The sequence below is a fragment of the Rhinopithecus roxellana genome, chromosome 20 (genome assembly GCF_007565055.1).
Source record: "Rhinopithecus roxellana isolate Shanxi Qingling chromosome 20, ASM756505v1, whole genome shotgun sequence".
Taxonomy (NCBI): domain Eukaryota; kingdom Metazoa; phylum Chordata; class Mammalia; order Primates; family Cercopithecidae; genus Rhinopithecus; species Rhinopithecus roxellana.
In genome coordinates, this window is record NC_044568.1 from 7,288,703 (window position 1) to 7,315,875 (window position 27,173).

Consider the following 27,173-nt stretch of genomic DNA (forward strand, 5'->3'; position numbering starts at 1 on the left):
GAAGCCAGGCCAGTCCCCCAGCAACCAGGCCAGAAGCCAAAACTAACCCACAATTATGGCCCAAAAGGACTAGCGCAGGATCAGTAACTGATACTACCCTAACTGATTTTATTTTGTATTTTAGAGATGGGGTCTCGCTCTGTCATCTAGGCTGGAGAGCAGTGGTGCAATCACAGCTCACTACAGCCTCGAACTCCAAGGTTCAAGTGATCCCCCCACTTCAGTCTCCCCAATATCTGGGACTACAAGCATGAGCCGCTATGCTCAGCTAACTTTGTTTTTTCTGGAGACCCTGAGGTCTCGCAATGTTGCCCAGGCTGGTCTCAAACTCCTAGCCTCAAGTGATCCTCCTGCCTCAGCCTCCCAAATAGCTAAGACTACAGGCATGTATCACCACACTCGGCAACTTCCCTGATTTTTATTCCTGTTTCTAAGAGACAACAAACCAGAGAAAGCAACACACACTTCTAACCAATCACATAGGACGCCCCGCTTCTGGTTAGCTGTCTCCACCTTGCCCTGGCCAGCGGCCTCCACTCGGGACACCTGAAGCCTCCCTACTCCTCTGCCTACCTGGAGTCTCTGCCAAACCCACGTGGAGGCTGCCTCCCTTGCTGGAACAAGCTCTAAATAAGTAGCCACTGCCTGTTCTGCTGCCTGGTCTCCGTTTATGCTCACACTTTATCTGTGGAGGACTCAATTTGGTGCCCATTCTGGGCTAAGCAGGGGCTACGAGGTGGCTGGTATGAAGGCGGCCAACCGGAGTCGCTCTGACAGGCACACGCCCTTCCCTTTCCCCACTCACTACAGCCCAAAGCAGACAACAGCCTCCAACATTCTCCCGGTGTCCCCTCTAGCCTTCTCCCTCTGTCTGTCCTCCACATGCAACTGAGTAGAGCCAGATCCCAGCACTCAGCCTGGAAGTTGCCTGGGGCTCCATCCCCTGACCTATGTTCCCACCTGCTTTTCTGTCTCCCGCTCCCCCACACCAAGCTCCTCCCCATCTCAGCCCCTTCACTCATGCTGCCTTCCCCTTGGAAAGCGTCTCCCGCAGATCTCTGCAGGGCTGCCCCTCATCACCCGAGCATCGCCACACATGGCAGCTCCAGAGAAAGGTCTGAGCAGAGGCCCTAGCCAAAGCCACACCCCAGGCCCACTATGCCGAGGGACTCAATGCTTCCTTCCAGCAGTTAGCACCCCAAACTACCGGACTGTCTGCCTCCGAGTTGCTGTCTTTCTCCTTCTAAGCAGAATGTCAGCCCACTAAAGGCTGGGATCTGCTCATCCTACTCACCACAGCACCCCAACATTCAGCTGATACTCAAGACGTATCCGTCAACGAACCAAGGAAGATGTGTGGTACCAGTGGTGAGCATGCTTTCTGAATTTTCTAGGAAAACCCCAACAATAGAATTCAGCCCTGTGGTCTATACGATAATTCCTCTCACACTATCATACCAGCACCATGGGTCTTCTGATAGTCACCCCCACCACCCACTCCCAGCAACTGGGATTAGATTGCAAGTCAAGGGGCAGAAAAGGAAGGACGAGGCAGTGGCAAGCATGAAGTGAACGTGTGCTCGCAAGTACTCTCTGCCAGGCACTGAACATACATTCCCTTGCTGAATCTTCACGACTCTTCCATGAGATGAATGTGATGTCCCTTATAACACAGAAAGCTGAGACTCAGAAAAGTAAAAGAACTTTCCCCGGGTCCTGGAAGAAACGGGACTTGAATTCATGCCTTTGAAAAATGGCTTCCCTGTTCCAGCCAGCGGGGTCTGTGGTAATCCCACTGAATCCATTCCCAGTACTGCCTCGCGTCAGCACATAACCTCTCGCATGTCTGGGATCCAGTTCAAAATGCATTCCCAAACACATGATGTGTGCGCTTAGGGGAGCGTGGAGCACACAGAAATCCTGGCTCAGCGACTCCATGCTGGCCTGAAAGGCCTGCGGTGGAGCCGTCCAGCCAGGACTTGGACACATCTAGGCCAGTAAGAGCCAGAGACACAAAAGCAACATCAATTTTCTTGTGGTTACAGAGCTTCTTGAACCCAAAGATTCCTAAGCACTTAATAACTGCCGGCTGTCAATTCTGTATGTTGAGAAATTCATCGAGGCACACGTTCGATGTTACTTTTCACACTCATTTTTTTGCCACTTTTCAGTTATGATCCCAGACTTTATCTCCCTTGATTCACGGAAAGGCAGACCGGCTCTGACAGCGGTAAGCTGATTAACTGTTCATCATGGCCAAAAGGGAGAACTAGAAATGAAATCACTAAAAATAGAAGGAAAATGTACTTGGAGCCAGCTTCTAATTATAACTGAGTCTTTCTTGGAAAGAGAAGGTGTTGCCGGGCGCGGTGGCTCAAGCCTGTAATCCCAGCACTTTGGGAGGTCGAGACCGGCGGATCACGAGGTCAGCAGATCGAGACCATCCTGGCTAACACGGTGAAACCCCGTCTCTACTAAAAAATACAAAAATCTAGCCGGGCGAGGTGGCGGGCGCCTGTAGTCCCAGCTACTCCGGAGGCTGAGGCAGGAGAATGGCGGGAACCCGGGAGGCGGAGCTTGCAGTGAGCTGAGATCCCGCCACTGCACTCCAGCCCCCGCGACAGAGCAAGACTCCGTCTCAAAAAAAAAAAAAAAAAAAAAAAAAAAAGAAAGAAAAGGTGTTTACAAATAGGACTACAAATGGATGGAATACTAAACGAAAATGTCAACATCGCTGATTCGCCATCAACGCACGTAGCCTGATGATGTACAGGAGGCCAGCATTAGACAACAAAGCAGGCACAGGCATGTAAATTAGCGCGCTGGGAACAAACCCGGGAGGAAGGCAGATAAGAGGGTTGACAAAAACGGAAAATCTTTATCAAACCCCAACGTGACTATGATACTTGATTCACTCATCTAGTTTTGACACATGTATTTCAGCTACCTGGTTTTTGCCCAAACATCAAATTATTTACTATGCTCACTGAAGTATTTCTAAATCTAAATTTTTAAATCTAAAACTTTAGACATTTTTACCTAACTTGTCCTTAAAACAATAGATAATTTAAAACCTCATAAAAATTAACATAAAACATAATAACAGGCATAATTCGTTCTAAAATGTTAGTGCTGGAGAGTATAGAACTGTACCTCATAGCAATCTGGCAACCATAAAACAAGAATGAATTTGGGAAGTATTTTAAAATTAATAGTTAAAATGGGATGGGCCGGGCGCGGTGGCTCAAGCCTGTAATCCCAGCACTTTGGGAGGCCGAGACGGGCGGATCACGAGGTCAGGAGATCGAGACCATCCTGGCTAACACGGTGAAACCCCATCTCTACTAAAAATACAAAAATTAGCCGGGCGAAGTGGCGGGCGCCTGTAGTCCCAGCTACTCGGGAGGCTGAGGCAGGAGAATGGCGTAAACCCGGGAGGCGGAGCTTGCAGTGAGCTGAGATCCGGCCACTGCACTCCCGTCTGGGCGACAGAGCGAGACTCCGCCTCAAAAAAAAAAAAAAAAAAAATGGGATAAAGAATGGGATTATTTTTTGAAACAGGGTCTTGCTCTGTCACCCAGCTGGAGAGCACTGGCACGATCTTGGCTCACTGCCACCTCTGCCTCCCAGGCTCAAGCAATCCTCCCACCTCAGCCTCTGAGTAGCTGTGATTACAGGCTCATGCCACCAGACCCAACTAATTTTTTTATTTTATGTAGATACAGTGTTTCGCCATGTTGCCCAGGTTTGTCTCAAACTTCTTGAGCTTGAGTGATCTGCCTGCTGTGGCCTCCCAAACTGCTGGAATTACAGGCAAGAGCCAAGAATCAGCACCAGGCCAAGAATGAGACATTTACCTTGTCTCTAAGTACCTCCCTGCAGTATACTTATTAATCACACAGAAAAAGAGTAATTGTACACTGGAGAAACTGGCTGACCCCATCAGCACCGTAGCCAACCTGGTAGGATGCAGAGAGAACACAACACCACTTCTATATTATATCTGCAAAATTAAAAGGCATAACCTAGATCTAATTAGGAGGAAGCTCCAGACAAACCTAAGCTGAAGAACATTCTACAAATAGCACATGTGGCTACTGAGCACTTAAAATCGGGCCAGTCTAAACTAAGTGTAAAATACATATTGGATTGCAAATACATATTTCCGTCACCCCCAATATGGTTTGGCTGTGTCCCCACCCAAATCTCATCTTGAATTATAGTTCCCATAATCCAAACATGTCGTGGGAGGGGCCTGGTGGGAGGTAATTGAATCATGGGGGCAGTTACCCTCATGCTGTTCTTGTGACAGTAAGTGAGTTCTCAAGAGATCTGATAGTTTTATAAGGGGCTTTTCCCCTTTTGCTCGGCACTTCTCCTTCCTGCCTGCCACCATGTGAAGAAAGATGTGTTTGCTTCCCCTTCCACCATGATTGTAAGTTTCCTGAGGCCTCCCAGCCATGCTGAACTGTGAGTCAATTAAATTTATTTCCTTTATAAATTACCCAGCCTCTGGTATGTCTTTATTAGCAGCACGAGAATGGACTAATATACTCACCAAGTTTCCTCGTGCCTCTTTGTAATCCCCCTCACCTACCCATTCTATCCCTCCTCTATGCCATCCCATGCAACCACTGAACCATCCTGTCATTACAGTCAGGTACGCATTGTCTAGAATTTCACATAAATGACTTCATATGGCTGGGCACGGTGGCTCACGCCTGTAATCCTAGCACTTTGGGAGGCCGAGGCGGGTAGATCATGAGGTGAAGGGATCAAGACCATCCTGGCTAACACGCTGAAACCCTGTCTCTACTAGAAATACAAAAAAATTAGCCAGACGTGGTGGCACGCACCTGTAGTCCCAGCTACTCGGGAGGCTGAGGCAGGAGAATCGCTTGAACCCAGGAGGCGGAGGTTGCAGTGAGCGGAGACTGCACCACTGCACTCCAGCCTGGGCGACAGAGCGAGACCCCGTCTCAAAAAAAAAAAAAAAGAAAGAATTGCTTCATTCGCCTAGCTTCTTCCACTGAGCAAAATCATTCTGAGATTCATTCATATTCTAGCATGTAGCAATAGCTCACTTACTTTTATTGCTAAGTAGTCTGGATTTATCGCAGTCTGTTCATCTGTTCACCTGGACAACTAGGTGTTCACATCTGGTGCCATTACAAATAAAGATACTCTATCTCTACACAAGCATTTGTGCAGGCAAATAGCTTCATATCTCTCGAGTAAATGCCTAAGAGAGGAATGGCTGAATCTTAGGAAATTGCCACACTGTTTTCCTAAATGGCTGTCCCATTTTACATTCCCAACAGTAGTGTATGAGAGTTCCAGCTCCTCCACATTCTCACCAATACTTGCCTTGCAGAGTCTTTTTCATTTTAGCCATTTGAATACACATGCAGTGGTAGCTCACAATGGCGTGATCTTAGCTCGCTGCAAGCTCCGCGTCCCGGGTTCAAATGATTCTTCTGCCTCAGCCTCCCAAGTAGCTGGGACTACAGGCACCCGCCACCACACCTGGCTAAATTTTGTATTTTTACTAGAGACAGGATTTCACCCTGTTGGCCAGGATGGTCTCAATCTTCCGACCTTGTGATCTGCCCGCCTGGGCCTCCCAAACTGCTGGGATTACAGGTGTGAGCCACCGTGCCCAGCCTGCATTTTTTTAATGTCTAATGATGCTGAGCATCTGTTCATGTGCTCATCTGCCATCCGTACAACTGATCTGCAGTGTTCAAATCTTTTGCACATTTCTTATTGGGTTGTATGCTTTTTCTTTTCTTTTTCTTTTTTTGAGACAGGATCTCCCTCTGTTACCCAAGCTGAAGTGCAGTGGCACAATCTCAGCTCACTCCAACCTCTGCCTCCCAGGCTCAAGCCACCCTCCCACATCAGCCTCCCAAGTAGCTGAAACTACAGGAGCACGCCACCTCACCTGGCTAATTTGGTATTTTTTTGTAGAGACGGAGTTGTGCCATGTTGCCCAGGCTGGTCTCAAACTCCTGAACTCAAGCAATCCACCGGCTTCAGCCTCCCAGAGTGCTGGGATTACAGGTGTGAGCCACCGTGCCCAGCCAGGTTGAATGTTTTCTTATTGTTGAGCTCTGAGAATTCTCTATATATTCTGAATACAAGTCATTCATTAAATATATTATTTGCAAATATTTTCTCTTAGTATTCTGCTTGTCTTTTCAGTCTCTAAAGAGTATTTTTTAATGTAAATTTTTAATTGTGAAGTTCAATGTATTGATTCATTCTCTTATGGAGGGCGCTTTTGGTGTTGGAGCCAAGAAATCTTGGACTAATCACGGTCACAGAGGTTTTCTCCTATGTTTTCTTCTGGAAGTTTTATAGTTTCAGGTTTTACATGTAGGTCTATGACTCATTTTGAGATAATTTTTGTATTTGGTGCAAAGTATGGCCTGCAGTTCATTTTTTGATTATGGATATCCAATTATTCCAGTACTCATTTTGGCAAAGACTATTTCCACTAAATTACATTTCTGTCAAAACTCAGCTGTCCACCTATGTGTGGGTCTGTATCTCGCGCTCTATTTGTTCCCCTTCATCTGTTTGTCCATCATTACATTACCACCACACTGTCTTGATAGGACAGCCATACAGTAAGTCTTGAAATCAGGCAGGGTTCCTCTCCAAGTCTGATTGTCTTTTTCAAAATAGTTGTGGCTCTTCTAGGTCCTTCACATTTCCACGTGAATTTCAGAATCAGCTTGTTCATTTTTATAAAAAGCCTTGCTGGGATCTAACTGGGATTTATTTGAATCCATAGATCAATTTGGGGAGAATTGATACCTTAACAGTACTGAATTTCCCAGCCCATGAACATGCTATGTCTTTCCATTTATTTAAATCTCCTTTGACTTCTCTCAACAATATTTGTAGTTTTCAGTGTATGGGTCTAACACGTTTTTGCCAGATCTATTCCTAAGCATTTCTTATTTTTAATGTTATTATAAATGATGCTGTTTTTACATTTCAATTTCTGATTATCCATTGCCAGCATATAGAAAAACAATTGGTATTCGGATATTGATCTTGAATCCTACAACTGTACTAAACTCACTTTAGTACTAGAAGTTCTAGTACTTTAGTTCTAGAAGATTTTTTGTAGATTCCATCAGATTTTCTACGCAGATAATCATGTTGTCTGTGAACTGACAGCTTTACTGTATCGTCCTTTCCAATCCAGCTGCCTTTTGTTTCTTTTTCTTGCCTGAGTACACTAGCTAGAACGAAAGTGGTGAGAACAGACCTTCTTGTCTTGCTCCTGAGATTAGGGGAAAAGTATTCAGTCTTCCACCATTAAGAGTGATGTTAGCTGTAGGTTTTACAGAGACCCCCCCTTATCAGGTTAAGGAAGTTCCCTTCTTTGCTCACTTTGCTGAGGGTATTGTTTTTATTTTTTTTATTATTATTATTTTTTAAACTCTGGGTAGAAGGTCAGGTGCAGTGGCTCATGCCTGTAATCCCAGCACTTTGAGAAGCCAAGCCAGGGAGATCACTTGAGGCCAGGAGTTCAAAACCAGCCTGGCCAACATGGTGAAACCCCACCTCTACTAAAAATACAAAAATACATCAGGCGTGGTGGCGCATGCCTGTAATCCCAGCTACTTGGGAGGCGGAGGCGGGAGAACTGCTTAAATCCAGGAGGCGGAGGTTGTAGCGAGCTGAGATCGCACCACTGCCCTCCAGTCTGGGAGGCTTTTTTGAGACTCTGTCTCAAAAGTAAAATAAATTAATAAAATAAATAACATTTATTTAATTTTAATTTTTTTTTTTTTTGAGACGGAGTTTCGCTCTTGTTACCCAGGCTGGAGTGCAATGGCGTGATCTCGGCTCACTGTAATCTGTGCCTCCCAGGTTCAAGCGATTCTCCTGCCTCAGCCTCCCGAGCAGCAGGGATTACAGGCATGCACCATCACGCCTGGCTAATTTTGTATTTTTATTAGACACGGGGTTCCTCCATGTTGGTCAGGCTGGTCTCGAGTTCCTGACCTCAGCTGATCCGACTGCCTCGGCCTCCTAAAGCGCTGGGATTACAGGCGTGAGCCACCGTGCCCCGCCTTAATTTTAATTATTTTAAAAAAATAAATATAAATAAAACTCTGTAGAGTTCAGACTCCTCACTTGTGCTCCAAGCCTATTTACCCTGTTTATCCCCTGCTACTTAGAATCCCTTAGCTTCCTATAAAAAACTTTCTGCTACATCACACCAGGGCAGACATGAGATTTTGTCAAATGCTTTTTCTGTACCTATTGAGATAAACACAAGATTTTTCTTTTTTAGTTTAATATGGTGAATTACACTGATTTTCAAATATTAATACTAAATCAACCCTGCAAAATCAGGATAAACCCTACTTGGTTATGCTGTACCATCCTTTGTAAACACTGTTAGATTAGATTTGCCACATTGGGTTTAGCATGTTAACATCTATGCTCATGAGGAGTCTTGACTGGGGTTTTCCTTCCTCACAATGTCTTTGGTTTTGGTATCAGAATCATGCAGGTCTCATAGAATTAGTCGTAACATATTCTCTTCAATTTTACAGAAAAGTTTGGGTAGAAATGGTGTGAGTTCTTCCTTAAATGTTTGGGCTGGGCACTATTCCCAGCTCTGTGAATAGCTGGCATTGTTTTCTCTAATCCTTCAACTAGTTCTCTCCCTGACCTTAAGCAGTTTTCTTGCTTATCAGTTCTCAGCGGGATCCTTGAGTGGAGGGGCACTTTGGACATCTCAAGTTTTCTCTCTGTGCACCTCTAATCTACCTTATACTCCCTTGTAAGTACTCTGTCCTGCAACCTCTACCTGCCTTAGTCTCCCTGAACTCTCATCTCCATCTCCTCAACGCAGGGAGGCTGCCTAGCTCTGCCTGGGTTTCCCCTGTGCCATGGCCTAGAAACTTTCTAAAGGCACTGAGCTGGGGCAGCTGTACTGCTCACTCCCACTATTGCTTGTGGCAGAAGAAAGTTAGTTGGTCTTTCCCCCAGGTTCCTGGTACAGAATTTCTAAAACCCTTACAATTCCCTGAGTCATATGGGTGATAGAAGCATCTTTTGTTCTAATGAGGCAACTTTTGGCAGGCCCCTAGGATGGGGGCTGGTCACCAGAATGACCAAGCCTCAATCAAAAACATGGAACTTTCGGCCCCATTCCCCAATACCTGGGGAGAAGAGAGGGACTAGAGATGGAAGCACTCGTCAACAGCCAGTGACTGATCAATCATGCCTGTGTAAAGAAACCTCCATAGAAACCCCAGAATGGCCAGGCGCGGTGGCTAAATATTTCAAATCATTTCTAATGGTGTATTCACAATTTTGTGGGATGATTTTTCTTAGAGTGTGCCAAATTCAATAATCAACAGGCCCCATTAAACCTGAAACTGGGCTGGGTGCGGTGGCTCACGCCTGTAATCCCAACATTTTGGGAGGCTGAAGCAGGATGATCACTTGAGCCTAGGTGTTCGAGACCAGCCTAGGCAACAGAAGAAGATCCCTGTCTCTACAAATAATTTAAAAATTAGCTGGATGCGGTGGCTTATGCCTGTAATCCCAGCACTTTGGGAGGTGGAGGCGGGCATATCGCCTGAGGTCAGGAGTTCGAGACCAGCCTGGTCAACATGGTAAAACCCCATCTCTATTAAAAATACAAAAATTAGCTGGGTGTGGTGGCGGGCGCCTGTAATCCCAGCTACTCAGGAGGCTGAGGCAGGAAAATTGCTTGAACCCGGGAGGCGGAGATTGCAGTGAGCCGAAACCGTGCCATTGCACTCCAGCCTGGATGACAAGAGTGAAACTCCGTCTCAAAAAAAAAAAAAAAAAAAGAAAAGAAAAGAAAAAAGAAACCCCAGAACAACAGGATTTGGAGAGTTTCAGGTTATTAAACACACAGAGGCACTGAGACGGTGGTGCACCTAGAGAGGGCATGGAAACTCCATGCCACCCCCACCTCCCACAGCTAGCCCTATGATCTCTCCTCCGTGGCTATTCCTGAGTTGCAGCCTTTATAAAAAAAACCACATAAGTAAAAACGTAAGTAAAGTGTTTTCCTAAGTTCTATGAATCATTCTAGAAAATTATCAAACCCGAAGAGGGAGTTATGGGAACCCCGATGTATAGCCATTGGTCAGAAGTACAGGTAGCCCGGGACTTAAAACCAGTGTCTTAAATTGGGTCAGTCTTATGACACCGAGCCCTTTAACTTGTGGGATCTGATGCTAACTCCAGGCAGATAGTGTCAGAATTCAACTGAATCATTGAATGCCCAGTTGTTATCTAGAGAACTGGAGAAGTAGTGTTAGAAAAGATACCACATCAAGTGTCAAGAGAAAAAGAAACCATCATTGCCCATCTCTCAAAAGATCACTGTCCTTCACTGACCAATGTCCGGTGTTTTACATTTTGTCCATTTTTGAATTGTTTCAGGCAAGAAGGTGTATTGAGCCCTGTTGCTCCATACTGGCCAAAAGTGGAAAACCTCAAACCCAAGTCTTCTCCACCACCCACAAGGCCTCCTGTGCCTACTTCTATCAAGGAGGCCTATATTAGAATCATCTGACCCCTCGTCTGTATGACTCATGAGAGCCACGGTAAAATAAAAATTTAATCTCTGAGTCACCAGTCCCTAGCACAGAGGCCTGGCTCACTTGAGATTCTAGGGAAGTTTTGCTGGTGGAATGAACGTATGTGTGGATGCAAGCCCTGGCTCAAAAAATCTAAGGTCCTCTCTGAACACAGGTTCCCCAGCGCCATTCTGAAAGGCTCGACCCAAGGTCTGCACTGAACTTGAGAACAAAATCTAAACTCTTCACTAGCCAGGAGAATTGAGGACTTTGTTTCCCCTTAATGACAGTAAGAAGAGAACCCAAACCAAAGCCCAGAATAAGAAGTGCTTTGATAAACTGGACAAACACCCTGGGAAACGGCAATTAGAATAACTTGCAATTTCAATCACTCCTTTGTTTCCTAATTTTCCTAGAAGCTAAATATTTTTCTAGTTGGTACAAGGGGACTTTCCTGGCCATCTCTTCAAAAGATAGGAAATTGATAATATTGGGTCTTGCGAGTATTCACTTAAGTTTAGATAATTTCTGTCATTTCTTGTTTAAAATCTCCCTAATAACAAGAACATGCAGTAACAAGTTTTTTGGCATTTTTCTTAAATGAGGATAGGAGAAAACAGATTGTACTACCCTGTTCACCCTGGCCATAACCATATCTAGGTGCAAAGAAATGGTATACAGTGTGAACAATAAATCAATTCCTAGACACATTCTACAGGACTTTCCTAAATTAGATCATAACAATTTTAAAGGTCAAATAAAGGCAAAAACACTTTCAGTCTTAGTACCAAGGCATCATGTGGCTCCTTGCAGTGAGCTGTGAAACTTCCCCACCAACATTAAAGTTTACAGTCAAGACTCACGGGAGAAAAAAAGAGAAAAAGACTAAATTGTCATGTAAATAAGAGATTCAGGATTAACACAAGCATTCTTTTATTTTTTTTGAGATAAGGGTTCACTGTGTTGCCCAGGCTGAAGTGCAGTGGTACAATCTCAGCTCACTGCAACCCCTACCTCATTTGCTCAAGCGATCCTCCTGCCTCAGCTTCCTGGGTAGCTAGGACCAGAAGTGTGTGCCAGCACACCTGGCTAATTTTTTGTATTTTTGGTAGAGACTGGGTTTCACCATGTTGCTCAGGCTGAAGACAAGCATTCTTATGGCCATCTCTGGAGGATATTGAGGGGGAGGTTTAAAGCCCGACCATGCTTTTCTTTTTTTTTTTGGATACACGGTTTCGCTGTGTTGCCCAGGCTGGAGTGCAGTGGCACGATCTCAGCTCACTGCAGCATCTGCCTCCCGGGTTCAAGCGATTCTCCTGCCTCAGCCTCCCAAGTAGCTGGGACTACAGGCATGCACCACCACACCTGGCTACTTTTTGTATTTTTAGTAGAGATGGGGTTTCACCATATTGACCAGGCTGGTCTTTAACTGCTGACCTCAGGTGACCCATCCCCCTCAGCCTCCCAAAGTGTTAGGATTTCAGGCATGAGCCACCACACCTGGCCACTATCATGCTTTTTAAAGAGCAAGAGAAACTAGCTTGACAGGTATAACATCCCCTTTCAATAGAAAAGTCTCTCACCAAAGATCCTTCTCTGCCGGTGCAACTACGGCACATCTACTTTCACCACAGGGATGGTTCTCAAACCTAGCACTGTCTATCTCACTCTCTGCTTTGAATACTTTAAGAGGTCCACACTGTCCACAGAAGTAAAAAACCATTACTATGGTGTACAGGGTTCTTCATGATCTGCAAACCTACACACGAAAAGAATGTATTCTCTTCCCACACATCATATATTCTTGTCTAGGGATTCCCAGGGTAAGTTATCAGTAGGTCAATTAGGTTTGGATACACAGAATTAAACACAGTTCAAGAGGCTAACCTGTTCCTGGCATTACTGAGCTCCCAGAATTCCCCATGGAACACCTCCATGGACCAGTGCTCTGGAGAACGCAGATGCTACTCTCCAGACACTTCAAACTGCTTCTTCTCTGTCTAACACACCACTTTCTTTTATTTCTCCTTCCTTTGCACACCTTGAAAGAATATTTGTTTCTGTTCTGTCTCCCCCTTCTTACTCCCATTCACCACTCACCTCTCTGGGATCAGGCTTTGAACTCTAACAGGCTGCAGAAACTGCAGTGCTCCGAATGTGGCACCTACCTTTTCTCATGTCTCTTCACATTCTGAAAAGTACAAAACGATGTTCATCACTTATGAATGCATTTGCATGCAAAGGCAAAAGAGTGGCCGGGAAGAAGATGTAATGCGCTCATGAGGAGCTTGCCTTTGGAGACAGGAGGGACACCTTTTCTGGTGTCCCTTCGCCCTGTCACATCTCACTGCAAGGAGCTACAGGATGCCTGAGGACTAAGAACGAAAGCATCTTTTTGCCTTTTTTGTGTGTCTCTTTGCCTGTGTACTTGGTCCCTGTGTACCTGTACATGCCCTTTCTCACACCTCTTGGCTTGGCTCACCTCTATGTCATTTTTTCTATTTTTCTTTTGAAAATTAAAAATACAGAGAGAAAGGCAGAATAAAAACCAAACGCCTGCATTCCCATTCATCAGAGGTGACAACCATGAGATCACACTAATTAATGTCATGTTGTTAGGCTAATAATGTAATAATGTCACGTTGGCTTCAAGACTTTTCTTTTTAATCAAAGAACATAACAGGATAAAAGTGAAGGTCCTGTGATCTCTGCTGACAGCCCACTCCCACTCTGCCTCTCCTCACAAGCACCTCACAAGTGTCCTGCGTCTTCTTCCAGTCCATTTTTATGCCTTTACATGCAAATGCATTCATAACCAATGAAAAATCATTTTGTACTTCACAAAAAACAACATAATCACATCATACAATAAGCATAACTCATCACCTTTGTCACTGCATAAAATCTAATCAGTAAGATCTACCCATACTGGCAGGCAACTCAACAATATCTGCCAATACTAATTCAACTGATCTATCAACACTGATTCTATTGCTTCTTCCGCCACCTCCAGTTACTAAGAACTTAGCACCAGGCCCTGTCTCCAAGGGCTTCTTATTTGCCCCTCCCAGTGGCCCCCTAAGATACCCCAAATGCCTTCAGCTGACACAGGGCAGGGACACACTCTCCAAGTCTGGCCCAGTCTAAGGCTGTGCCCTTAAGTGTTATGCTAAGCTGCCCCATTTTTTTGTTTTATAATTTGTTTTCTTTTTTTTAAATAAAAAAATAGAGAGGGTCTCGCTACACTGCCCAGGCTGGTCCCAAACTCCTGGCCTCAAGCGATCCTCCCACCTTGATTCCCAGAGTGCAGGAATAACGGTGTGAGCCACTGCACCCAGCCAAGCTGCCCTGTGTCCATCAATAGCCCACTAGGCACTGTCTCTGTGCCAGGTGTCTTGTACATATCATGTCTCTCAATTCCCTGAACCACACACTTACTTACGTGTTAAGTACAATTACTATCCCCACTTTAGAGACACAGAAACTGAGACTGGGGCAGGTCCTGGAGGCTTGGTGTGAACCACAACTATACAGCTTTAGACTCCAAGTTTTTATCCACAGGGCAAAATGTCAGGTTTACTTGGGGAAAAAAAGAAAGTGGAAGATGGGCCCGAGTAAGACTGTGAAGAGGCTTGAATGCTCAGCTCAGAAGTACCGGTTAACAAGTTACATGGTATTGTACCTAAGTCACTGGTCCCTGATCAACACAGCACCAGAGCGCCCTGGGAACAGGAAAACGGTACTCACGGTCATGGACCTTGTAGCAGTGCCTCTGCAAGCGCTTCACGTCCCATTCCTCTAGCACGCCATGGGTCATCAGCAACTGAAGGAAGCGCCGGTGGACATCCGTCATGACGCCCATTCTCTTTGTGCTACTCTGCATGTGGGAACGAACTGAAAAGGAAGTAAATGACACTAGTCATCCCCAAGCACATCAGAAGCAATGTCCTGGGAACTGTACTAATTTACATTAACAAATATAAATTTGCTATCATTTTAAAGTCATTCTTCATGCTGATTACTACAAAGGTGAGAAGAAGAACATGAGTCACAGCAAATCAGGACTGGGCAGTGATAAGAGGTGTGGATTCTGGAGCTAGAATGCCGGGATTCAGGGCCTGGCTCTCCCACTTACTAGGCATGTGAAATTGAGCAAATTAGTCCCCATGGGGCTTCGGTTTCTGATCTGTAAAGTGGGAATAATGATAGAAACGTCCTCTGCAGAATTGCTATGAAGATTAGATGGGTTAATACATGTAACAGCCTGGTAACACAGTAAGCACTAAATAAGTGTGAGCTATTTTTACTATTAGGCAATTCTGGGTCTAACCCTTGGCTGAGCCTTTTACCAGATCTATGGTCTTGGAGAAATTTAGCAGAGGCCCCGTTTTTTCACCATAAAATTATAATCAAGTTCATTACTGAGGGAACTGCTAATAAACACTTAATAAATGTTAGTTTCCTCCTCTCCCCAAATCGCTAACAAAACAACTATCGTGGTAGGACTTCAGGCTATTTTTTAAATCTCCTGCTTGCTAACAAAATGGGATCTTTCCGCAAACCACAAAGATCACAGCTAATAAAAGTATTCCACAAGCCCTGATCAAAACGCTGGCTACCGCCATGCAGCACGCACTGCAGGGGCTAAGAATGTGGATTTGGAACTAAACAGGAAGCACTGAGACCAGAAAGTCCCAGACCTGCCCGATCCTAAGAATTTCCTAATGTGTATATTAACAATACAGATTCCCAAACCCTTTCCTGGATGTTCTGACTGCAGTGGGTCCTGGAATTCTCAGGTGTTTACATTCATTTTAGGTGATATCATGATCTGACAAGAAGTTCACTGGTGCCTTGGGCAAATACAGCACGCAAACATTTTTAGCTAACAATGCTCAGCCTCCCTAAGGCCCAGTCTTTTCATCTCCAAAACAGGGAAACTAGTAGCTATCTTAAAGGCAGAGGAAGCCTAAATGAATCACAACTACCAAAGGCTTGCCAAGCACCTGGCACATAAGAGATACACAAGACTGCTAATTACTGTTCTTTTTGTCTTTTTTTTTTTTTTTTTTAATCTGAGATGGAGTCTCGCCCTGTTGCCCAGGCTGGAGTGCAGTGGCATGATCTTGGTTCACTATAACCTCTGCCTCCTGGGTTCCGGTGACTCTCCTGCCTCAGCCTCCCAAGTAGCTGGGACTACACGCGCCCACCACTGTGCCTGGCTAATTTTCGTATTTTTAGTAGAGACAGGTTTCACCATGTTGGCCAGGCTAGTCTCGAACTCCTGACCTCAGGCGATCCACCTGCCTCAGCCTCCCAAAGGGCTGGGATTACAGGTGTAAGCCACGGGGCCCGGCCAGTGCTGTTCTTTAACAGCATCCTCAACTGGACCTCAGGGCTGGGAAAATGCACCATCTCATTTTCCTCCAACTGCCTGCTAGAAAAACATCCTCCATCTCACCAAATCGGCACCTCAACAAAGCCTACATTAGACTCATCCTCTCCTTCCACCTCCTTAGCCCCTTTCCTCTCCTAAGTCCTTCTCTTTGCAAATCATCTGGTGTGGACAGTGCAGTCCACACAACCATACCACACACCTGAGCATCAAACTCTGGTCCTCCTCTCCCTAAACCTCAAATCCAGCCAGTCATCAACTTTATTTCCTATCACTAGGGCCATTCCATGTGGATGTACTTGGCACCCCTGTATTTGCCAGTGGTTGCTCTGGGCACAGGGATAGAATGTGCCAGGCTAAAAAACTGGACTTGTATCCTGCAAACAAAGGATCTCTACAAACTAAGGGTCTCGAAGCAGGAAGACAGTGTTGCCTAGCTGTGTTTTAGGAAGATTATCCCCTTTGGCATCATGGAGGTGTAGAGGAAAGAAACGGGAGGCAAAGGGTCCAGAAAGCAGTCTCCTGAAGGGATCCTACAAAAGGGGATGAGGTATCACTGAGGCTTGGCAGTGGGGACAAATGATTTGAATCACAGCCATCGTGATCCCATCAAATCTCAAGCAGAATAAACTCTAAAATATCCACCTAGGTACATCCTTGTAAAAGAACATAATACCAGAGATTAAACACAATCAAGGAAAAAGTCAGATGACTTCTAAAGAGCAACAAGTAGACTGCTGGCTGCTACCACAATGGCAACAATGGAAGCCGGTCACAGTGGAAACACATCTTCTCTGCTGGGAGGGGTGTCTCCACAGAGAATTCTACAACCAGCTAAAGACTGAGGGTAAGATAAAAACATTTCCAAACAACGAAAAACTGAAAGAGCAAGTGACCAGCAGATGCTCCCTAAGGAAATTCCAAAGCGTATAGTTCAGGAAGAAAGAAAGGGATACACGCTGGAAGGTCTAAAATGCAGGGTAGAATCAAGAGCAAAAAAAGTTGGTAAATATGCGGTTAAATCCAAGTTAACTGTATAAAACAGTAAATATCAGAAGAAATGCTTCTATCTTTTAAAAAAGTTTTTAATACCACAGTAAAAAGAATGAGGTTTTTAAAAAACTAAATACACAAAAATAATAACATAAATGGGAGGTGAGCTATCACTGGGATTAGTGTCCTAATAGCCCTGTGATGGTCAGGAGTAGAATCTGGACATTAATAAATTTTACACTTGCATTTTACAATTTCTAGAGTAACAACTTTGTAAAAAACAAATAGTGTATATAATTTCCAAATGGTAAAGAGGAATAATGTAATGAGAAAAAATGATCACTTAACCCTAAAGGTGGCAACAAAGGAAAGGAAAAAAAACCAGGATAGGAAAAACAAACACAAAAAAACAAAGTAAGTCAGGAGAAATAATCCACCTAGATTAGTAATAACAATGAATAAAAACAGACTAAATGTTCCAGCTTATACCAGATTTAAAACCTTATCAAATTAATAATGAATAAAATCTACCTCTATAAGAGTTCCTTATAGGCTGGGCACAGTGAGCTGAGGAGTTCAAAACCAGCTTGAGCAACATGGCAAAACCCCATCTCTACAAAAAAATACAAAAATTAGCTGGGCATGGTGGCACACCTCCATATTCCCAGCTATTTAGGAGGCTGAGGTGGGAAGATTGCTTGAGCCAGGGAGGTCAAGGCTGCAGTGAACCATGATCACACCACTGCACTCCAGGCTGGGCAACAGAGTGAGATCCTGTCTCAAAAAAAAAAAAAAAAGGTTGGGGGCACTGGTCATGGTGGCTCACACCTATAATCCTAGCACTGAGAGGCCAAGGCAGGTGAATCACCTGAAGTCAGGAGGTGGACACCAGCCTAGCCAACATGGTGAAACCCCGTTTCTACTAAAAATACAAAAATTAGCCAGGTGTGGTGGCGCGTGCCTATAGTCCCAGCTACTCAGGAGGCCGAGGCGTGAGAATCACTGGAACACGGCAGGCAGAGGTTGCAGGGAGCTGAGATGGTGCCACTGCACTCCAGCCTGGGCGACAAAGCAAGACTCAGTCTCAAAAAACAAAACAAAACAACAACAACAACAACAACAACAAAAAGAATCTATAAAAAGAACTGCAAATTAAATCCAAAGAAAGGTAAAATAAGAAAATAATAAGGCCGGGCGCGGTGGCTCACGCCTGTAATCCCAGCACTTTGGAAGGCAGAGGCGGGTGGATCACAAGGTCAGGAGATCAAGACCACCCTGGCTAACCTGTCTCTACTAAAAATACAAAAAACTAGCTGGGCGAGGTGGCGGGCGCCTGTAGTCCCAGCTACTCGGGAGGCTGTGGCGGGAATGGCATCAACTGGGGAGGCGGAGCTTGCAGTGAGCTGAGATCGGGCCACTGCACTCCAGCCTGGGCGACAGTCTCAAAAAAATAATAAATAAAAGAAAATAATAAAGGGCAGAAATTAATAAAGACTGAAAATAAGCATATATCTAAGGTCAACAAAACCAAAATTATTCTTTGAAAAAACATAATAAAAGTGAAAAACTACCAACAAGATTTTGCAAGAGCTAAAACTTATAAACAATATTTGAAAAAAAAAAGAAATTAACTGCAGATGAGACAAACATCTGCAATTAAGATACTTAAAAATATTATCAATAATTTATAATAATTAACCTGAAATTTAACTATGTAAAAAGTCATAGGAAATTTATTCAAAACTAATGAATGAATTATCTGAAAACCTAAACATTCCTATAACTATTAATGACATTTTATAGAAAATCCATCTTCTCACAAAGAAAACTTCAGGTCCCAATGACTTTATCAAGAAGTTCTAGCAAACATTCTAAAAACAAATCATTTCAAATGTTACAAAATCTCAGAGCCAGAAAAAAAGCAAACCCTCCCCAGCCCATCTGATAAGGCTAACCTATTGTGGCCCTGAAACCTAACAAGGATTTCAAAAGAAAGGAAAATTACAAGCCAGTATCTTTTATGAACACAGCTGCAGTATGTCCTAAGCAAAATGCTAACAAACTTAATCCAGATATGTAAAAGGAATGATATATCATCACTTAGGTTTATTCCAGCAATGGTTTAACATCTAAAAATCAATCAATGTAAGTCACCACATTAATAAAGGAAAAAGCATTTTAAAATTCACACAGGGCGGAGCGCAGTGGCTCACGCCTGTAATCGCAGCACTTTGGGAGGCCGTGGCGGGCAGATCACCTGAGGTCAGCAGCTAAGAGGCTAGCCTGGCCAACATGGTGAAACCCCATCACCACCAAAAACATAAAAATTAGTTGGGCGTGGTGGCGTGCGCCTATAATCCCAGTTACTCAGGAAGCTGAGGCAGGAGAATCACCGGAACCTGGAAGACAGAGGTTGCAGTGAGTCGAGATCACGCCATTGGACTCCAGCCTGAGCAACAGAGTGAGACTCCATTCTCAAAAATAAATAGATAAATAAATAATCACAATGGAACCAAAACAGAGCCTGAATAGCCGAAGCAATCCTAAGCAAAAAGAACAAAGCTGGAGGCATCACATTACCTGACTTCAAACTATACTACAGGGCTAAACAGCATGGTGCTGGTAGAAAAACAGGCACATACACCAACGGAACAGAATAGAGAGCCCAAAAATAAGGCCACACACCTACGACCGCCTGATCCTTGACAAAGATGACAAAAACAAGCAATGGGGAAAAGACTCCCTATTCAATAAATGGTGCTGGGATAAGTGGCTACCCATATGTGAAGACTGAGGCTGGACCCCATCCTTACAGCACATACAGGAATCAACTCAAGATGGATTAAAGACTTAAATGTAAGACCTAAAACTATAAAATCCCTAGAAGACAACCTAGGCAATACCATCCTGGACACAGAACGGGCAAAGATCTCAGGACAAAGACACCAAAAGCAATCACAACAAAAGCAGAAATTGACAAATGGGATCTCATTACACTTACGAGCTTCTGCACAGCAAAAGAAGCTATCAACCGAGTAAACAGACAACCTACAAAATGGGAGAAAATATTTGCAAACTATTTACAAGAGAAAATCAGCCCCATTAAAAACTGGGCAAAGGACATGAACGGACACTTTTCAAAAGAAGACATACATGCAGCCAACAAGCATATAAAAAAAAAAAGCTCAGTATCACTGATCGTTAGAGAAATGCAAATCAAAAGCACACTAAGATACCATCTCACATCAATCAGAATGGCTACTATCAAAATGTCAAAAAATAACAGATGCTGGCAAGGTTGCAGAGAAAAGGGAAACTTACACACTGTTGGTGGGAGTGTAAATTAGTTAAACCACTATAGAAAGCAGTGTGGCGATTCCTCAAAGAGCTAAAAGGAGAACTACCATTTGACCCAGCAACCCCATTACTGGGTGTACTAGCAGAGGAATAGAAATATTCTACCATAAAGACACATGCACGGGAATGTTCACTGCAGCCCTATTCACAGAAGCAAAGACACGGAATCAACCTAAATGCCCATCAATGACAGACTGGATAAAGAAAATGTGGTCCATATACACCATGGAACACGACGCAGTCATAAAAAGGAATGAGATGATGTCTTTTGCGGGAACATGGATGAAACTGGAGACTATTATCCTCTGCAAGCTAACACAGGAATAGAAAACCAAATACCACATGTTCTCACTTATAAGTGGGAGTTAAATGATGAAAACTTATGAACACAAAGAAGGAAACAACAGACACTGGGGTCTATTTGAGGGTGGAGGGTGAGAGGAGGAAGAAGGGCAGAAAATGTAACTATTGGGTACTGGGCTTAATTCCTGGGTGAATAAAAAGGCTGTACAACAAACTCCTATGACGTGAGTTTACCTGTCTAATAAACCTTCATGTGTACTGCCAAACCTAAGTTTTTTTAAAAAAGCATATGATCATCTTAATGATGCAGAATATACAATTGATAAAATTCAACATGTATCTACACCAAAAACAAATTTGGAATCAATTTGGAATCGAAGAAAACATTTTTATCTACTAAGTGACATCTACAAAAAACCTGCAGCAAACGTCATAGGGAAAAATGAAATGTTGACAGCAATCACTTTAAAAACCAAATTGACCCAATGCAATTGAATCAATGCAATTGCAATCAAAATCCCGACAGGCTTTGTGTACGTGTGTGTGTGATTTGACAAGATGATTCTAAAAATTTACATAGAAAACACAAAGGCAAAACAGCAAAGACATTCCTGGGAGAAGATAAAGGCAGGAGGACTTGTCCTACCAGCTATAAAGACTTCTCATATTGGCTGGGCGCAGTGGCTCATGCCTGTAATCCCAACACGTTGGGAGGCTGACGTGGGCAGACTGCGTGAGCCCAAGAGTTCAACACCAGCCTGGGCAATATGGTGAAACCCTGTCTCTACTAAAAATAAAAATTAAAAAAAAATTTGCTAGGCATGATGGTACACGCCTGTAGTCCCAGGTACTCGTGACACTGAGGTGGGAGGACTGCTTCAGCTCGGGATGTCGAGGCTACAGTGAGTCATGATTGCACCACTGCACTCCAGCCAGGGTGACAGAGTGAGACCCTGTCTAAAAACAAACCAAAACAAAAAAAAGCACTTCTTATAAAGCTAGAGTAACGAGTAGTGTGGTAATGGTACAGAGATAGACAAAAAAGACCAATCAATGGAACAGAACAGAGAACTCAGAAACGGAAAGGTACACGTACATGGATACTTGATGGTGGAGGGAAGCAAACTTTCCAATAAAAGTTGCCAGGAAAACTTGTTATCCATATGTGAAAAAATGAATAAAATTTGATTCTTACCTCACACTATACACAAACATCAATTCTGAAGGGAATTGATGGAAAAATACTGTAAGACTTTTAGACAATATAGAGAATATATTTATCACCTGAGGGTAGGGAAGGATTTCTTTAAGAGATACAAAAAGTACATCATAAAGGAATATACTGATAAATTTGACTTTTGTGAAAGTTAAGGGCCTGTATTCACCAAAAATACCAGAAAGGTGGGGGTTAGGGGATACAAACTGGAGGGTATTTAAAACAAACATAAGCTACACAATACAAAAGATTCATATTCAGACTATATAAGGAATTTCTACAAATCAGCATGGGAAAGACAACCTGTGAAAGAGAAATGGGCAACAGAAATTTTACAAAAAGAGGATGCATAAATGATGAATAAATACGGAAAAAAGATGCTCAATCTCAATGTTATCAGATAAATGATCATTAAAACCACAGTGAAGGAATGTTTTAGCCACCACCAGATAGGCAAAAATTGTAAAAGAATGTCTGAGACTGAAACTTTCATCTGTTGCTGGAAGCTGGAAGAGTATAAATTCCTTTTTTTTTTCTTTTTTTTGAGACAGAGTCTCACTCTGTTGCCCAGACTGTAATGAAATGACACAGTCATAGCTCACCGCAGCCTTGACCTTGTGGGCTCAATCGATCCTCTGATCTCAGACCCCACTAGAAGCTATGACTACAGGCACACACCACCATGCCCAGCTAATTTTTGTATTTTTTGTAGAGATGGGGTCTCACCTGTTGCCCCAGCTGGTCTCATACTACTGGACTCAAGCGATCCACCCAACTTGGCCTACCAAAGTGCTGGGATTACAGGTGTGAGCCACCACACCAGGCTGAGTATAAATTATTGTAACCATTTCAGATAACAGTTGATACTACTAGCAAATTTGCATATCCCCAGAAATCTATTAGGTGTATACCTTACAGAAACTTCCACTTTTGCGCTAGGAAATATGTTTTTACAGAAGCACCATGTAATAACAAAAGTCTAGCAACAGTATAAATGCCTACCAACTGAAGAACTACATTAAAACAATATAATTACCCCATAGAATTCAAATCAGCAATGAAGATAAAGTAGAGCTCCTCACACCAACACACATGCTTCTCAAAAAGATAACGTTAAGTGCAACAAGCAAGTCACACAAAATATATTTTAGAATCCTATCATATAAAATCGAAAACTCAGCAAAAGCATACATTATATTCATTAGAGATACGTACATACATCATAAAAACTACAAAGCAAAACAAGGGAACAAGTAACACAATATTCAGAGTGATGGTTATCTTCGAGGAGGGAAGAAAAGATTCAGTGGGGGGGTTTGGGGATCTGAAAATGTCTGTTTCTTAACTTGGTGGCAGGTACATGAGTGTTCATTTCATTTTTGTCCTTCAAACTTACACTTCCACACAATTGTACAGGTATGTTACATACAATGTTTTTAAATGTGATGGGCCAGGCATGGTGATTCACACCTGTAATCTCAATACTTTGGGAGGTCAAGGTGGGGGGACTGCTTGAGACCAGGACTTTAGGACCAGCCTGGGCAATATAGCAAGATCCACTCTCTACAAAAGAAAAAAAAAAGTAACGTGAATATGTTAAATAACAGCCAAAATAAATGTAAATGAGAATGAGAACAGGATAGGATTGAATGCTATGATTTGGTGGAAAAGGGGCGGGAAAGTAGGAGTGGAAGAAAGACAACCGTAAGTTTGTTTATGCATATTGTATCCCTTGTCTCTATGAGAAGAGACTGTGGAGAGAATGGTGGGATTAGCCATAAACATACATGTATTACCTACTTAAATAATTTTATTTTATACAAAAATTAGCCAGACGTGGTGGTGCACGCCTGTAATCCCAGCTGCTCAGGAGGCTGAGGCAGGAGAATCGCTTGAACCCAGGAGGTGGAGGTTGCAGCGAGCCAAGGTCGCGCCACTGCACTCCAGCCTGGGTAACAGGGCAAGACTCCATCACAAAAAGAAAAAATATATATATATATTTTTGTATTAATTAAAAGTTTATTGGCTTTAAATGTACATCAGTAAATTTTTAAATGCTAAGAATTTATGATAAAAGAATACTGAACCAAAACATCAAAGAAAATAGAGGCTCAGCAGCATGATTTCAATATATTTTCCCAGATAAACATTTATTTTTTTTAAGTCTATGCCTTTTTATTTAAGAACAAAAACTCCCTAAATTCAACGTATAGACTGAATTTTTTTTTTTAACTAAGCCCAGAAAACTGGGGCTCATAAAATAAAGGCACAATGTGGGCAGCAAAAGAAAAAAGGAGAAAAATGGGAGAAAAATTGGTTTTAATCCCATGTATAACATATTGTCTTGTTTTGTTTCTGTTTTAGACAATTTAAGGCAGAATTATCTCTCTGCAACCCTGCAGATAAATCCTAGTATTTTAGCTTTAAGTTTCAAGAGTTCGGATATACAGATAAACCAATTAAAGAAAACCTTTCTAAGGCTTTGAAGCATTATATAAATCTTTAAAATTCCTATCACCCACATTTTAAGAAATACATCTATACTTTTAATTAATACATTTAATTAATTTAATAAATTTATTTAAATTTAATAATTTTAAAATAGCAATGTTTGTGGAATAAGTAAATCTCAGTCATACCATTCGTGCAGGTGCTAACACAATTCTAGTGCTTTACATGCACTACCTCATTTAACCCTAACCAGAACCACCTTATGAGCAAAGGATCACTGACCCCATCTTACAGATGAGGAAACTGAGACTAAGAGGGCACAAGGTGACACACAAGAGTTGGTGGCAGAGAGAGACGTGACCATACAACAGCACGGTTCCTGTTCTCAAAGACACTCTCTTATCCAGCAAGAGTGAGGAAAGTGAGTGAACAGAACAACTACAATCCAGGTCCCTCATCTGAAACCCTCAAATATAAAAAGGTATGAATACTAGTGGATGATCGGATGCAGGGAAAAAAAAAAAAGTCTGAATACCAAAACTTGTTTCTTACATTGGAAAACTTGACCTGACTTAAGGTGAGGCTATTTATGGTTATTCATCCCAACAGCGTAAATATATGCATATCTTTTTTTTTTTTTTTTTTTGAGACGGAGTCTCGCTCTGTCGCCCAGGCTGGAGTGCAGTGGCCAGATCTCTGCTCACTGCAAGCTCCGCCTCCCGGGTTCACGCCATTCTCCCGCCTCAGCCTCCGAGTAGCTGGGACTACAGGCGCCCGCCACCACGCCCGGCTAATTTTTTGTATTTTCAGTAGAGACGGGGTTTCACCGTGTTAGCCAGGATGGTCTCGATCTCCCGACCTCGTGATCCGCCCGCCTCGGCCTCCCAAAGTGCTGGGATTACAGGCTTGAGCCACCGCGCCCGGCCATCTTTTTTTTTTTTTTATACGGAGTTTCGCTCTTGTTGCCTCAGCTGGAGTGAAGTGGCGTGATCCTTGCTCACTGCAACCTTCGCCTCCCTGGTTCAAGCGATTCTCCTGCCTCAGCGTCCCGCCTCAGCCTCCCGAGTAGCTGATAGTACAGGCACGCGCCACCACGCCCGGCTAATTTTTTGTATTTTTAGTAGAGGCGGGTTTTCACCATGTTAGCCAGGCTGGTCTCGAACTCCGGACCTCAGGTGATTCGCCTGCCTCAGCCTCCCAAAGTGCTGGGATTACAGGGGTGAGCCACCGCGACCCGGTCAATATAATATATGCGCATATCTTCATATCTTTAGCTGTGGAAAGGGTCGTGTATTTGATTGCAAGCCGCTGCTCCAGTCCCCACTGAGGGTGAAACCTAACATAGAACATACGCATTTTACCTTTCCAAAGTCCAAGAAATCCTCGATTTTAAACGCATGTGGCCTCGGGGCTGTAACACAAGCGGCTGCGGACTTGTACAAAGTGAGAAACTCCGTACACAAAACAGAGGGGAGCACCGAGGGCGGCGAGACAGACAGGGTGGTCGGCAAAGGCTGTGTTTTCCATACATGTAATCACAGTTTTAATCGAATTTTATATTTTGATTTTTCACCTATTACGATGAAAAGTATCCTTACCTGTTAAATCGTAATTACGATTAAAAATATTTTTCACTAAATAGTACGATTTTGAGATGTCTGCGTGTGTGTTGCGGGAGGAGATCCCAGTCCGCTGCCTTCTGCGGCCCCTCTCTGGGCCTCAGTTTCCCCATCAAGAAGGGGAAACCCCAAGACCCGTCCCCGAGTTCCACAGCCCACGGGGACCGACCACGGGGACGGACCCCACTGCCTGTCTCGCCCACCCCACCTTCCGTCCTCCCCTCGCCTTCCTCGAAGTCCCTCTTCTTTCCCCTCTACCCGCTAGCGCCCCGCGTTACCCACCAGGGCGCCCAGGCGAACCCCGCGCTGCGCTAGCCGATACGGTCGCAAGGAGGACTCTTCTTCCTTTGGGGCGGGGCGAACGCGAATGCGGCGTTCCCATTGGTGGCCTGCAGCCGATTCTCCCGTCCGTTGGGTGACGCACTTCCGGTTTTCCGTTCTTGCCGTTTCCCTGGTGTTTCCGCCTCGTGGGTTAGATCCCAAATTACGCGGATTACCGCACCGCTCTCCATCCTTAATAATGGGAAGGGGCTTCCACTTATCGCCCTCCGCCTCCTGCACCTCAGTGACTTCCCTGACCAAGGAGGAAGAATCGGCGTGCAGCCCGTGCTTCCCTCAATGGCCACGATTCCGCCGGCACAATGTAGTGCCCTACCCCGGGCCTCAGTTTCCCCATCTGTGGAACTGACAGTGTGGCCTCGTCGTCAAAAATGTGGACTCTGGCCGGGCGCGGTGGCTCACGCCTGTAGTCCCAGCACTTTGGGAGACCAAGGCAGGCCGCTCACTTGAGGTCAGGAGTTAGAGACCAACTTTGCCAACATGGTGAAACCCCGTCCCTACTAAAAGTACAAAAATTAGCCGGGCGTGGTGGTGTGTGCCTGTAATCCCACCTACTCGGGAGGCTGAGGCAGAGGTTGCAGTAAGAATCAAGAATCGCTTGAAACCGAGAGGCAGAGGTTGCAGTAAGCCAGATCGCATCACAGCACTCAAGCCTGGGTGACAGAGCAAGACTTAGTCTCAAAAAAAAGAAAAGAAAAATGTGGACTCTGTGGTCATATAGCCTGAGCTAGAATCCTGGCACTACCACTTACTAGTTGGCAGGAACTTGGGCAAGTCATTGAGCCTCAGTTTCCTCTTCCATTAAATGGGGATATTAGTCCTTGCAAAATAGTGTTGGTGAGATTTACAAGAGATAATGACACCTATATCAGGTGCTTAGCATGGCCACCGAAAAGTGTCACATGGGA

At 44.0% G+C, this 27,173-nt stretch overlaps 1 protein-coding gene across 4 annotated transcripts in view; it reads right to left on the minus strand.

The window, feature by feature from the left end:
- The window catches only part of NSMCE1 (NSE1 homolog, SMC5-SMC6 complex component), a 43,251-nt gene extending 16,960 nt beyond the window's left edge, over positions 1–26,291 (minus strand). For 2 of the 4 annotated variants that reach the window (XM_010367528.2, XM_010367526.2), the window contains exons 1-2: positions 26,209–26,291; positions 14,340–14,486 (exon numbers count right to left, since the gene is read on the minus strand). In XM_010367528.2, the coding sequence (XP_010365830.1) occupies positions 14,340–14,475 (136 nt within the window). In that variant the 5' untranslated portion in view covers positions 14,476–14,486; positions 26,209–26,291. Of the gene's footprint in view, positions 1–14,339; positions 14,487–25,905; positions 26,078–26,208 lie in introns of those variants that run through there. The other 2 variants (XM_030924909.1, XM_010367527.2) reach the window with 2 other exon arrangements.
- Positions 26,292–27,173: the final 882 nt, after the last annotated feature.